Source organism: Drosophila pseudoobscura, chromosome X, assembly GCF_009870125.1.
Source record: "Drosophila pseudoobscura strain MV-25-SWS-2005 chromosome X, UCI_Dpse_MV25, whole genome shotgun sequence".
In the NCBI taxonomy this organism is placed as follows: domain Eukaryota; kingdom Metazoa; phylum Arthropoda; class Insecta; order Diptera; family Drosophilidae; genus Drosophila; species Drosophila pseudoobscura.
This window is the reverse complement of record NC_046683.1, coordinates 66,269,929-66,283,563: the sequence shown is the minus strand read 5'-3', so window position 1 is coordinate 66,283,563 and position 13,635 is coordinate 66,269,929. Positions and strand designations below refer to the sequence as shown.

Below are 13,635 nucleotides of genomic sequence, written 5' to 3'. Positions count from 1 at the left end.
CTGCTGAATGCCGCCTGCCTGCCTGCCCCTTGGGGCACTCAATTATCTGCACTTGTCACACACACAGAAACAATCCAGATGGTGGCTTTTGTGGCCCCGGGATAATGACGATCACTTAGCACATGATCCATTCATCTTTCCATTCCATCCATTCGGATAGGAGATCTCTCGAGGAGTGGCAGGGGGAGAGAGGGGCAGGGAGAGGCCTGATGATGATTAGCAGGCACTTTCATACGTTCATAAATTCTGAGCTTTATCTCTGATTTAAGACTAGAAAAAAAAACCAGAAGAAAATTGCGTAACGGAATTTCTTGGCAGGTTTTCTACCTCCCCCCTCCCTCTCCCCCTCCCCCCTCCCCGTGAAACGCTAATTGCTGGAGCTGCACATAAAGTGGGAAAATGTTGCAAGCCTCCTCGGCCGTGGGGGAGTGTGCGGTGGGGGTGGCGGGGGGGCAAACCAAATTATCGTTAAAATAAATGTACTTTTTTGTGGCTTTTGGCTAATGCAAATATATCCCCCACCCCACATACCCCTCCCCCCTCCAAAAAATGTTGCCAAAAAATTGCAATAATTGGGGTTCCCAAAAAGACAAAAACCAGGGGGGGAAAGCGATACTCGAACGATCCTCCAGCGATCGCTGCCACAATCCTCCTTCGATCCTCCATCGATTCTCCATCTGCTCCACTGTGGCCCCAAAATCGTATCGAATCGATCGATCGGATGGTCAAGCCCTTAGCCCGAGGCCCGACACTTGTTATTTATGGTAGGGGGAAGGGGGGAGGGGGGGGGGAGGGAGGGAGGGGCCTCTGTTTTTGGGAAAGCATCGAATCATTGATTGCATAAGTAGGACAGCAGAAGGCGTGGCCCTGGAATTTGGGTTAACAAAACAGAAAGGAGGGAGGAGGGGGGGGGGGAAGGAGGAGGAGGAGCTGCTGGTGGATCAGGAAGTGATTTATGCGAAGAAGAACTCTTGTTTTTGGGTCGGAGGGCGGTGGGGCATGCAGCAAATCTGTGACCCATTTAGGGGCACAAATCAACTCCCACACGAGGGGGAGGAAACAACAAATTCCCTCCGATTCCCGAAACCATTTAAATGTCACGAGAATGTCACACCGCAGCACAGATCGAAGTCGTCTGTGGCGGCGGTGGGAGGCGCCTCCTCCTGTGTTGCCTGTCACGCCCTCGTTGCACCTCCTCCATGCAGTGCGGCAGTGGCTGTGGATTCGGATTCGCTTTGGTTTCGTTTTCGTTTTAGGTGTGGAATGACACATTTTGTTGCACAGAAAAAGGGGGTGGGGTGGGGCTGGAGGTCCCGCGGATCGCTGGGCTGGCAAATTCCTTGGGGCGGGGAACTCATGATTATTTATAGACCTGCAAGTCTCGAAATATTTCCCGATGATGCCCCATAATCATCTCTCCTCCAAATGCTGTATCTTTGTATCTTTGCTGCACTTTGAACTTTGTTTTTGGGGATTTTCAAATCGATTCAAATACCGAATAAAACTAATCGAAAATTCTCGTCTCTTTTGCTTTTTAGGTGAGTGGAAAATATGGAAAAACTGAAGTGTACTTCCGCCTCCCCCCCTCGCCCTTGCGGACAGGTAAACGACATAACGTTAAGGCCATTTCCCCTCCGGATATGGGGGGGGAATGATAATCCATTTGATAAGACGATTATCGAGAATGGTAATCGTATGCAGATCCGTCTTTGGAGCGTAGGAAGGGCCCAACTTTCGGTGTAATTGCGGATGTCATCGAACAAAGCCCCAAAGGTGTGCGGCAGATGGCGATCTACACGGAATACGGAATTCAAACCACAAATAACCGGGTTTGTGGGGGAGTTGGAGTTGCGTTTCTTTTATTTGTATTTTTTTCGGCTGGAATTTGAGCGAAATTTCATTGAAAAATTCCAAAATTGTGCGTGGGAGGTGGCTCCGATTTGGTTTTCGGTTTGGTTTTTGGGTTTCATTCAAAGTCGTCCGTCCATTTGTAGACGGACTTTGTTTTGTTCACCTTTTTCTTGCCCATCAGCGTGACGGGGGTCCTGTAGGGGTCGGGGGGCAGGCGGAGGCGCCGGCGCTGCTTCACCTCCCCGGCGAGGTCCTTGTAGACCCTGCGGCGGTCCCTGGCCATGCGGCGCCACATGTCGCGGGCGACGCGCTGCAGCACCACCAGGTCCTTGAAGCTCAGCCTGCGGTTGTGTACGGGGAACTCGTCCTCCAGCCGCCCCCCGCGCCACTCCTGGTCGAGCTTCATCTTGTAGTAGGCCTCGTACATCTCGCGCACGAAGTTCTGGAAGCCCGAGGTCTCGCCGTGGTTCACCGTCTCGCGGTGCGCCACATGCTGCAGGGTGCTGCCCGTGAAGGCCACCCTCCGGCGCCGGCTGCTGCGGTGCGAGGCCTTCGTGGGCCACACCGTGGTGGTGGGCACCCGCATATGGATCTGTGTCTGGGGGTAGGTCCACGCCGGTGCCTCTGGCGGTGCCGCTGGCGGCTCCGCTGGCAGCTCCGTTGGCGGATCTTCTGGCAAAGATTCCGCGGAGATGCTGGCACTCGGCGGAGGACCCAGCACGGCGTCGAACATGTGCCAGGCCCTCGACCAGATGCTCGCCATTTTTCCAAAGAGAGAACACAAACGATGCTGACTGCGGCAACAGCGCCTCCTTTGCTGCCCCCCAAAACTCCCTTCAAAAAGATAAATACAATAACAGAGTCATGGCTGACTGGATGGATTCGGGGGGAGGGCTAAGGGATCGTTGAAGCGATGTCCAGCTAAAAGACTGGCAATCGAGGGATCGAGGGATCTGCCCCAGATGATAGATCACTGTTTGGAGCCTTTATCCCCCGAGTTTTTTAAATTGTAGGGTTCTTAAATGATCTTCTAATGATCTAGGGATCCCCCTAACGATCTGCAATACAGAAATTCCCCGGAAAACAAGAAATCTCTGCGTTCAAAGTGCACCCATCCCCCCATCCTCCCTTGCCCCCATCCCCCCCGTTTATTTCAACTATTTATCAACCGAAGTAATCCCTTCACCTTGCCGGCCCTGAAGTTTCCCATTAAATTAATTAGAGATCATTAGAGAGCGTCCCCCTCCCCCTCTCTAGTGCCCTGGTGCCCTGTTGCTCTCCGATCTCTGATCTCTGATCTTTCAGGGCGTGTCAGGGTCGTCGTCGGTTATGAAATTTCATTTCAAATCGTTTATCAAAGTCGCATTTTGTTGGGATTACACGGACTCCGTGGACTCCGTGGACTCCATGAGGGTGGGGTCCAGGTGGGGCAGGTCGTTGACCCACTAAGCCACAGAGGCAAATGTAAGCCACCTCCAAGACGGGGAATCGAGCTCTTGGACTCCAAGATCGAGTGGAGCCACCACCTGAACAAATTGTGTCCACATTTTATTTGCAGTTTTTTCTGCATTGCAGAGTGGCGTGGAGTCTAGAGGGGAGTCGAGTGGAGTGGAGTCGAGTGGAGTGTCGTTTTCCATTTGCATTTTCATTAATTTTCCTGCCGTTTGTGGGGCATACCCTTCCCAGGGGGCGATGGGTAAAGCGAAGCATTTGCCGACTCCAAAAAAGGTTTTCATTGCTTAATTTTCTAGATTTTTGGGTGGGAAAATAGAAAGAAAGGAAAAATGTAGCCACGAACCGAATCGAGGGTATCAAATGCTTCGATTCCCATTTGGGCAGTGGCTCTGTTGTTTGTCTTTTGATGGCGTCGCCTAGACGGCTCGAGGATGCTCTGTCTCCCTCTCTCTCGCTCCCTCTCCCCGTCTCTTGTGGCTCCTTCCTCTTCTCTTCTTTGAGCCAGCGCTTGGGGGGGAGTGGGGAGGGGGGTTAGGTGGGTAGGTGGGGGGTAGATCATTGGGAATTGACAGCCGCCGTTCGTTTTGCTTCCTTGTTTGCCAATTGCATCGCCAAAACGACGCTTGAAATGCATTTGCATGAGGCCTCCACGGAGGAATGATGGAAGTGGGTGGTGGGAGGGGGGAGGGGGGGAGGGAGAGTGGGAGCAGCAGGAGACGGAGACGGAGACGGAGACTCTGTTGGCTAGACAGACACTCACTCAATCATTCATTCATTCAGGCATTCATTCCGTTGTTCATTCAATCATTTGCCTTCCTTCCTCAACCTCCCCCTACCCCTCCCCCACCCCCCCAACCCCTGTTCGCTGATTCATTTATTTGCCTTCTTTTTCTTCCCCCCTTTTGGCGTGTGCTCCCCCCTACCCCCTCCCCCCACCCGTTGCCCTGCTGCTGCGCGTCTCATTCATTCAAATTTTTCGTAACTGTTTCTTTTTTTCTTCTTTTTTTCTTCTCGTCTGTCTGGCAATTTGACATTTTCTGTTAGCTCTCCTCCTGCCCCCTCTCCCCCCCTTTTAGGTGTGTTTCCAGAGTTCCAGAGTGTGTGGCACCCCCAGTGGAAAATGTCTGTCATGTCTTTCGGTTTACAGCAATAAATTTGCTAAAAACAATTTAATATGATTTTCAGGATTTGTGGATTGGGGACTGGGGATTGGGGATTGGGGCGGCCACTCCTTTCGGAACAGAAATCAAAGAAAATCAAAGAAAATCACTGAAAACCCTGGGAACACTCAATCGCCGAACAGAATGATGTCAGAACTTTTGTCGTGCCCCCCCTAAAGCCCTGTACAACCGCCCTCCCCCCCCGCCCCCTCCCTGAAAATGGAACAAACAAATGGCGATATGTTGACAGCGAGCGCTCCCTCCCTCCCTCCGCCCCTGGGTCCGTCGCTGATGGAGGATGAGGGGGCGGAAAGCGTAATTGAGGCAGGGACCAGCAGGGGGTTAACAAGGGAAGGGGGCAGTAGTTCGGAGAGAGGGAGAGGCAGCCCGCATATCGTTTGCTCGAGCTAAAAGTCACCACAAGGGAAGTACAGTCCCCCCCCCCCGTCCCCCCTCGTCCACCCTTCCGTTCTGCGGGCGGAGTATTTATAGGAATTGTTCGGGAGATTAACGAAAGGAATTGAATTACTCACAGAAATGATGCATGCAACTGGTTTCCAGTGGATCGCAAAATAAATGAATTTCTTCAAGGGGAGATGCCCGTTCTTAGGCACGAAAATTGCCTAAATTTCAGTATTCCGCAAACGCTTTTTGGTAGATTTTATTTGTACCTAAATTAAGTAATTTATTTCATTTGTATTTCATTAAAAATATTTCAAAATGTCGGCTACCAAAGAACCCGCTCCCGGCAGTTTCTACAAGCAACAAAAATTCTTAAGATAAATGACATTTGAAAGGTCCGATTTTTACAGAAAAACCTGTGAAAACTTCCTGATTAAAATTTAGTAGTTGAAGAAGAGTTGAAATATAAGAGTACGAAGGATCGCTCAAGGGATCTTTCTACTGCCAAAAAGATGCGAAAAACAGTTGATGGATGAATGATGGATCGTTGAAGAGGAGGAATTTTGGGGGGAATGGGGTTTGGTTTTTGTTGGGCTCCTAAGGGCCCATCCATTGCGGAAAACTGTATAAAATTATCGTATAATTCCATATTTTAGCAGGGGGAGGGATGCCGCGTCTTTACTTAAAAAAAAGTGATGCAAAAGCCGTTGGAAAAAGATTTCTCAAAATTAGCAAACAATAAAAAAAAAACAGAAGATAATAAAATGCATTTTTGGTCCAGATTCCCATAAAAGTGATATGGAAAAAACACGACTGTCTGTTGCAACCCCTCTGCCTCAGTCCCCTCTCTGCCTTAGTCCCCCCTCTCTGCCTCAGTCCCCCTCTCTGCCACAGTCCGCTCCTCTCTGCCACATTGTGCGTGCCAGTGGATCGTAGACTTAAAGGAAGAGACTTTTGCCTCTGCCTCTGCCACTCCCCTCCCCCCCTCCCCATCCTCTCGCTGTCACCCCCTCTGACTAACCAACTGACATAATTCCCAAGGAAAATGTTAAATGCATTAACAAAAGCAACAACAACAACAGTTATGTCTCAATTATTACCCCCAAAACCAGTTTACAGCTGCAAAAAACAAAACAAGAAAAAAAAAAGACACCAGAGGAAAAAGACCGTCAAAAGAAAACTTAAATTAAACTTTAAGAAGCAGCAAAACAATTTCCATTACACAAACAACAACAACAACGAACGAAAGAAACAAAAAAGAAACGAAGTGCTGATACCCTTTCGGCGATGGATTAGATCAGATATGAGGTATTCCTCCTCGAAACCTTGAAAAACAAGTAGAAGAAGTCCATCGGCAGAGTAAAGTAAAGATTACAGAAGTTTTTCATCCGAAAAGTATATTTTCTTTCGACTCTTGGGCACTTTTTCGATGCTGATGATCTGTGGGTGAGCCACATCGAGAAGGAAGTTTAGTATTTTCCATTACAAAAACAACAGCAACACCGAAAGGGAGGGTAAGAAGGGTTTGATACCCTTTAGGGGGGCATGATAGACGATTTTCCTGCACCTTATTCTCCTCGAAACCCTCTTCGACTCCATGGATGATGTTTTGGTTGGGGATTTCCAAAAATCTGTTGAAAAAGTCGCTATACCTCCTCCTGGAAAAGGGTATGGGAAAAACAATAACAATTTCTGCCAACAATGTGGAAAAATTGCAACAAATAAAAAAAAAAGCGCGGAGAGGGAAAAACCTCCACGCAATGCAGTTTTTCCTGCTTCCCATGGCCGAAAAAAAAACCCCAACATGTTTTCTATAAATTAATTTCCTTTTTGTGAAAAGCATGAAAAAGCATGGGAAAAGTCCAAGGATGCAAATTGTTTGGAAAGAGCAAAAACCCCAAGAAGAGGATGTTTTTAGAGGCAAAAAAAAAGGGGAAAAGCAGAAAGCAAAGGAGGTTTCCATAGGGTTTTGCGGCCAAAGAAAGGAGCTTTTTTTTTTAGGGTTTTTTACTGTCCAAAATGGGAAAGCCTTTAACCTCGAGTCGCAGGCGGGGGAAAAGTGCCTCTTCTTTGAAGAGCAACGAAAAACCCACGCACTGTTGACGGCCTTAATGGAGACATTAAAAAGGGGCTTCCCCCCTCCATCGCACTCTCTGTTGCGCTGTTGTGGCGCCTCAATTGCTTTTAATGGTCACTTGTGGCACTCTACTTCCCCTTCCTATGTCGGTGTCGTCCACTGCACTTTCCTATCGCTTGAAACTGTCGCAACTTTGTTAAAGTTTTTATTTATGTTTGTTGGGGGCTCCCCGCCATTGGGGGCCTTTATTTGTCGTCTGCTTCTCTCATTGAGCACTCGCACGCACGCCCACGTTTCGTCGTTCCTCCACTGCCTCTTTGCCTCTTCCATGCGTGTCTGCCGCTTTTCATAGGCTATTAAATGTTGCACTATAAAGTTCTCCCTTCGACTGGATGGATGGCTGTCAGCGGTGCGTGGAATGGAGCTCTCCAAAGGTCGATTGGGGCTGTATTACACTTGGAAACACTTGGATATGACGCGTCAATGTTCCTTTGGGGATCTGTATCAATTGGAATCTATTGATATGCATGTAGAAATTATCGAACCAACAATAAATTGGAGAATCTGTGAGGAAAAAGCGCAGGTGAATGAAGAATGCTAGGAAAAAGACTATAAAATTATAGATAGAAAGGCAGAGGCCAAAGAATACTTGAAAACTACTAAGAAAATACTAAAAAGAATACTAGAAAATACAAAAAAATACTAGAAAAATGCTAAAAGAGTACTACAAATATTAGACAAATACTAAAAGAAGCCAAAAGGAATTTCAAAGAATACTAGAAAAATACCTTAAAGAATACTAAAAAAATACTTAAAAGAATAGTAGAAGAATACTAGAAGAATACTTAAAAGAATAGTAGAAGAATACTAGAAAAACACTACAAAGTAGAAAAGAGAGTACTATAAAAATACTTAACGAAATACTACACAAATACCATTTTAAATAATACTAGAGAACTACTCAAAAAGTTCTACCAAAGAATACCAAAAAAAATACTAAAATGAGCAAGATACTAAATATAACCAAAAGAATACCAGAGAAATATTAAAATAATACTAGCAAAATACTGAAAAGGAAACCAGGAGAAAACTAAAAAAATATAAAAATATTTTAAAATACTAGCAAAATATTTAATAATACTAGAAAAATACTTAAAGGAATACCAGGAGAATAAGTTGAAAAAGAGAATACTAGACGAATACTAGACATATTCCAAGCAGAGTACCAGAAAAATACTTAAATGAGAACTTGCTTAGATGTCCTACATGCATCTCCCATAATACTACCTCTTTCATAAATACATCTCTTACAAATAGTACAGATATCTTTTGGTAAATAAACACAACTCTTGATCGGTGCCTACGTCCCTTAAAACCCCTCGATATGCGCGGAAACCTGCTGTTATATCCATATTTAATCTATTTCTTATTTACTTTCCTGCATTAAGAAATATCTTCCGTCGAATTCAACCACAAACTGAGCTACAAAGCAATCTATTGCATCTATCCATTGGAATCGATATTTCGATATTTAATATGGGATCGACACGGGCCCCACCGACCCCACCCTCCATTCGGGGGAATTTCAGGGTCGTTCCGCTTATGCCGTCCGTCCAATGCTCTTGGCACGCAATTAGCATTTGAAATTGAATTGAGTTTTCCTCGTATGCTTGAGAGGTCTGTCTGTGGGTCTCGTCTGGTCTATTGCTTGGCCAACAACTCTCTGGTTTTTGTTGTCATTTGAATATTTCATTACCAAAGTCAAGCCATGATAAGGCACCAGCACGCGGGCAGGGGGAGGGGCTTTAATGGTTTTGGCTTTGAGCCAGAGACCATTTTTTCAAAGGTCTTTCAACCGAAATGACTTTGGTGGGTAGTCTTCTGACCAGATAGACGTGATAATGGAGGTTGATGCGGCACAGAAGCCGCAGTGAAGCGTTGGAAAGACTTCCAGCCAAAATTTCACTCGAAAAGTTTGCCAGAAATGTGCTGGAGATTTCTGAAGAATTTTGTAGGGTCTCTCAGGGTGCGCCAGGGTATATATCATCGTGATGGGATACCCAAACGGAATCGCGGCAGCAGCAGCAGCAGCAACCTGTTCCAACCAAAAGTAAACCAAATCCATTCATCAACCTGCCTGCCACACACGCCTCCTTCTCTTGCGCCTCCTCGGGTCTCGCGTACACCGAGCATGAGGTACCTGTCTGCCCACAAGAGCTCACTCCATTCCACTCCTCAGCACTCCCCATCATGCGCCATCACTCCACTTGCCACAACGTGCGCTGCACGCACTTCCCATCAGAGATTACGAACAGAAGAAAAAAAATATATACGGCCCAAAGACAGATAATAAAAACCAACTTTCCAATTGACCCAGTTAACACTCCCCGACACTTCGGGACTTGCTTAATCTGCTTGCTGCCGCTGCTGCGAAATGGAACACCATATATTTTTTTGTGGGGTAACCCTTATCGAAAGGTGAGGGGGGCGGGGAGCCTTATAAATCTTGCAGAAGAAAGATTTCCCCATGGTCGGGAACTGCAACTGGAACCAACAATTAATTAGACAGACACGCGAGACAAATGAATGAATGAATGAACGAATGAACGAATGATAAGTTTATCAAGTGAAGATCATGCGGAGAAAGATTCGTTTGTTGCATCATTAGCACTTGACGGGGCAGACTGGTGGAGTCTATTGTTTTTGTTTTGCTTTTTTGGGCACTGAATAAATCAGATTAGGTAACTGTGACAATGAATGTGTGGCGGTAACTGTTGAGTGAAGGGAACAAATAAAGATGGAAAGGGAGTTCGGGTAGAGCGGGAAAGAAGCCAAGCTGGGGAAGCGGATTAGAAGAATGCTAAGTGTGTACTGTGGAGGAGCATAACAAAAGAATTGTAGATGGGTACTTGAAGAATTCTGTAGAAATTACTAAAAATAAATTGATGAAAAAAATAATAACATATTAAATGAAGACTAAAAATTATACAAAATGAAATTCTAGAAAAAATACTAAATGAAAGACAGAATTAAATACTAAATAAATACCGAATTAAATACTAAATAAATACTGAATTAAATACCAAATAGATACTGAATTAAATACTAAATAAAATACAAAATCTACTGAATAAACTTCTAAAAACTAATACAAAATTCGAAAAATACTAAGTTAAATATAAAAATAAATCAAATAGAATTATTTTTTAAAAATACCAAAATAGAAATAATACTAAAAAATGCTCCAAAATTGTTTCAAGAAAACCAAAAACTCCAAACACTAAAATAACACCAGAAAGAATACTAGAATGCCATAAAAATACTAAAAAGTTCCTAAGTAATCCCAGAAGAACAGTGGAGGAGCACTGAAAGAGGAATAGAAACATAATACTAGAAAAATACTAAAAGCGTTCTATCGGAATACAAGAAAATAAAAAGTACTTGAAACCCAGAAGGGGGACACTGGAAAGAGGAAAGAAAGAAAGTGCGTAGAGAAAGGGGAACACCCCTAGAATGAGAGGCAAAGAAGGAAAAGGGGATAAGCTTTCAACCGCTGAATATTCAAAGAATACGAGAATATTTTGGGTATTTGGGTATTCCAAATAAAGTAATTAAAGTTCTGCCTCGAATCACGACCCAACGCTGCACACCCCACACCCCTCCAGCACCCCACTCTCTATCGATTACAAATCAAATTCTAATTGAAAGAAAAGGGCGGTGGTGGCACTCTCCATCTCCCCCCCTCCTCAATATCGTAGTATTGTTACCGTTAGGCAAACACCGATGATGATGCATTTGAGGGGAACAAAAAGGTACGCAGGGGTATCCATGACTGCATTTACACTCCCAAAATATCGCTGAGTAATGGTGTAATGGTGCAATGGAGAGAGAGGGGGGGAAGACGCCGCGACACACCTCGGGACCACCCTCCAACTCCGCCCATATTAAAGCGTGTAATTAGTTTTGAATAGATATCTCTCCCCCTCTTTCGCTGGAAGAACGACTCGGACTGAGTGATGGACGTGTGGGAGGTTGGGGGTCAAGTTCATGTGGACTCCTAGACGACTTAGACGACGACCCCACTCCCCATTTCCATGGCAATAGATGGATAGAATATTTCAATGTTTATCCGACGAGGCGAGGCAGAATTTTCCCCCCTCCCCGAAGCTAAAATCAATAGAAATTAGTCGACACCCACTGACAATGCACTTCTTGCAGGCCTCCCCAGAAAGAGGGTGCAAGAGGGTGCAAGGGGGGGGGGTGTTCTCTCTGGGAGTTGCAGTGCAACTTTCCGCCCAGCTGCTGTCAGGCTTATGACATTTGAGCTGGGCGGAACAGAGGGGGTGGGAAGCTCACTGGAGAGGAGAAAGAAGCGAAGAGACAAGCTCATGCACACCGCATGACTTTGACTTTGATTAAATGGGGATTTTCCCGGGCAAAGGACTCCTGGGAACGACATGTGTGTCTCTGTGTGGAAACCATTCAAGTTTTATTTGGGGAAAACCTACAATGGCCAGCAGAGTGGCGGGAGGGGGGAGGAGAATGTGTGCATATCTTGTTTGCATATTCAAACAACATTCGATAAGGCCTGAGGTTAAGGGGCAGAAACGGGGACATGGAACGCCCCGGAAATGGAAGAGATCCGCGCCAATGGGAACAGTGGAAATGGATTCAGAGAAAAGGGAACAATGGCAATGAAGAACCAATGAAATGGGAACAGAGGAAGGTCTATTTTGATATCTTTGAGATCCCTTGAGATGAAGAACGATATAGCCAAGGATATGGCCAGCCTTTCGTCTAGCCAAGGGACACTCCCGATCAAAATTAGTTGGGCTTTAGGCCAAGTTATGGGTTCAGGACCCTCTTTCAGCGCTTAACAGGCCCCAACTCTTCAGATCTTTCAGATGTTTTCCCATGGAAATTCCATCGGTTTCAAGTTCGTTCCAATCAAAGAGACCTCCTGGGTTTCCCTTCGTCCTCTGGGGAAATCAATTCCTAGATAAATTTGATTAATTGCCAAGCATTTGCTGATCATTTGCCGTTGATTTTCTGATCATCGGTGGCATCTGAAGGCTTGTTTATCATTTGTCTGGCACTCGTCTGTGCCTGTGGTCCCAAAGGGTCTGCTGTGTCGCTCCTCCTGCCGCCTGCCACTGCAACAATCAACCAAATTAATTAAAATTGCTATTGCAACGGAGGCCACAGCGGTAGCTGCAGCAGAGTTCCAGCTGGAGTGGCAGCGTGGCAGTTGCAGCATCACGTCATGTCGCTTAAAAACGTCATTAACATTAACATTAACCTAAAGCTCTCCTCAAACAACAGGCGGACTTTTCACCTTGGCAAACAGAGATGGAGATGGAGACGGCAGCGGAGCCGGAGGGGGGGGGGGGGAAGGAGGGGAGACGGGCGATTCAGACAGCAATTTTCGCAAACGAGACAGAAATCAGACTCATTAAAGCTGCCACAGAGAGAGTCCAATGAAATGGAAATGAAAATAAGAGCCAGGGAAAAGCAGCAGCAGGAGGAGGGGGAGGAGGAGGGAGAAGGAGGAGGGCGGAGGAGGAGGATTTGCAGTCGAAAAATCAATGCGGGTGTCTGCCACACAGCCACACAGCCTCTGTCCTGTCTCCTCCATTCACTTGTCGCTGACTGGCGCGCTGAAACAGAAGCAGCCGGAGCAAAAGTGCATTGCATAGAGTGTGGCATGCAACAGCAGCATCGGCGGTAGGCAGTAGGCAGCCGGCAGTGGGCAGTGGGCGATGGCTACTGTCTCCGCCTCCGCAACGGCGCTACGCTGCAGCTCCGCCTCGCTCGTTTCTCTGTTAAAAACAAATGTGAAATGTAAATTTTCATGTCTCTTCAAGAAATGAAATGAAAATTTATACATCATGTAATTTCGCTTCCACCCACACACACACCCACCCACACACACACACACAGACACACACACATACAGCCGCGAATGTTATCCCTGGCGCCAGTGTGACCGTCCATAAAAATAAAATACTGAAATGTCATATTCGGACTTTGGATGTTTTTCGAGAAAAGAGAAAATCTCCAACTGTCTTTCTCTCCCTCTCTCTCTCCCGCGATTGCCATGGATTCTGTTCGCACATTTGACTCAGATTTCCCCGCACAACCTTAATTTCTTTTGGTGATTCTTCAATTTTCACCGGCCATGGATTTGCCAGCATTTTCCGGCCGTCCGTCTTGTCCTCGTCTTCTTTTGGCCACAAAATTTCACCCATCAGCCCCGCAAAAACAAAAACAAAAACCAAAAAAGACTCTTGACAAATTAATAAAAAACCCACTTGTCAGGTGGCTTTCCGCGTAGGAAAGGAACCTCGCGGCGACTCATTCACTCATTTCGGTGATGGTGCCACAGGTTGCACATGCAACAGACGGACAGACCGACAGACGGACGGACAGAAAGTCTCTGGTGGCTGGTTGATCTTTTGCAAATTGCATTCTTAATGGAGATTGTCCCGGCCAGCCGTGCCCCAGGGGCTGCAAGTGCGAAATGCAAATGACTTGGGCAGTGCCACATGCGGCAAATGCTTGAAAATGGTTGCAAATGGTCGAAAGGAGGCATTTCGAGAGTTGTTTGTGCGAAATGTTAGGTGCAATGTTGCCAAATTTCACAAAGAATGCTGCAAGGAAGAAGGGGGAAAAAAGGTCCAACAAATTTCA

At 46.2% G+C, this 13,635-nt stretch overlaps 2 protein-coding genes across 7 annotated transcripts in view; one reads left to right on the top strand and one right to left on the bottom strand.

Moving 5' to 3' along the window:
* klar (klarsicht) overlaps positions 1-13,635 on the top strand; it is a 139,221-nt gene that overhangs the window by 13,172 nt on the left and 112,414 nt on the right. The window lies entirely within an intron of this gene.
* On the bottom strand, positions 1,831-2,694 carry LOC6900980 (uncharacterized). The gene has a single exon (XM_002134641.3). It carries the CDS (start codon positions 2,612-2,614, stop codon positions 1,967-1,969), a length of 648 nt encoding a protein of 215 aa, XP_002134677.2. The 5' UTR covers positions 2,615-2,694; the 3' UTR covers positions 1,831-1,966.

What these genes read in the sequence shown, in the direction of transcription:
- LOC6900980 (XM_002134641.3), bottom strand. Translation starts at nt 2,614, where the DNA reads ATGGCGAGCATCTGGTCGAGGGCCTGGCACATGTTCGACGCCGTGCTG.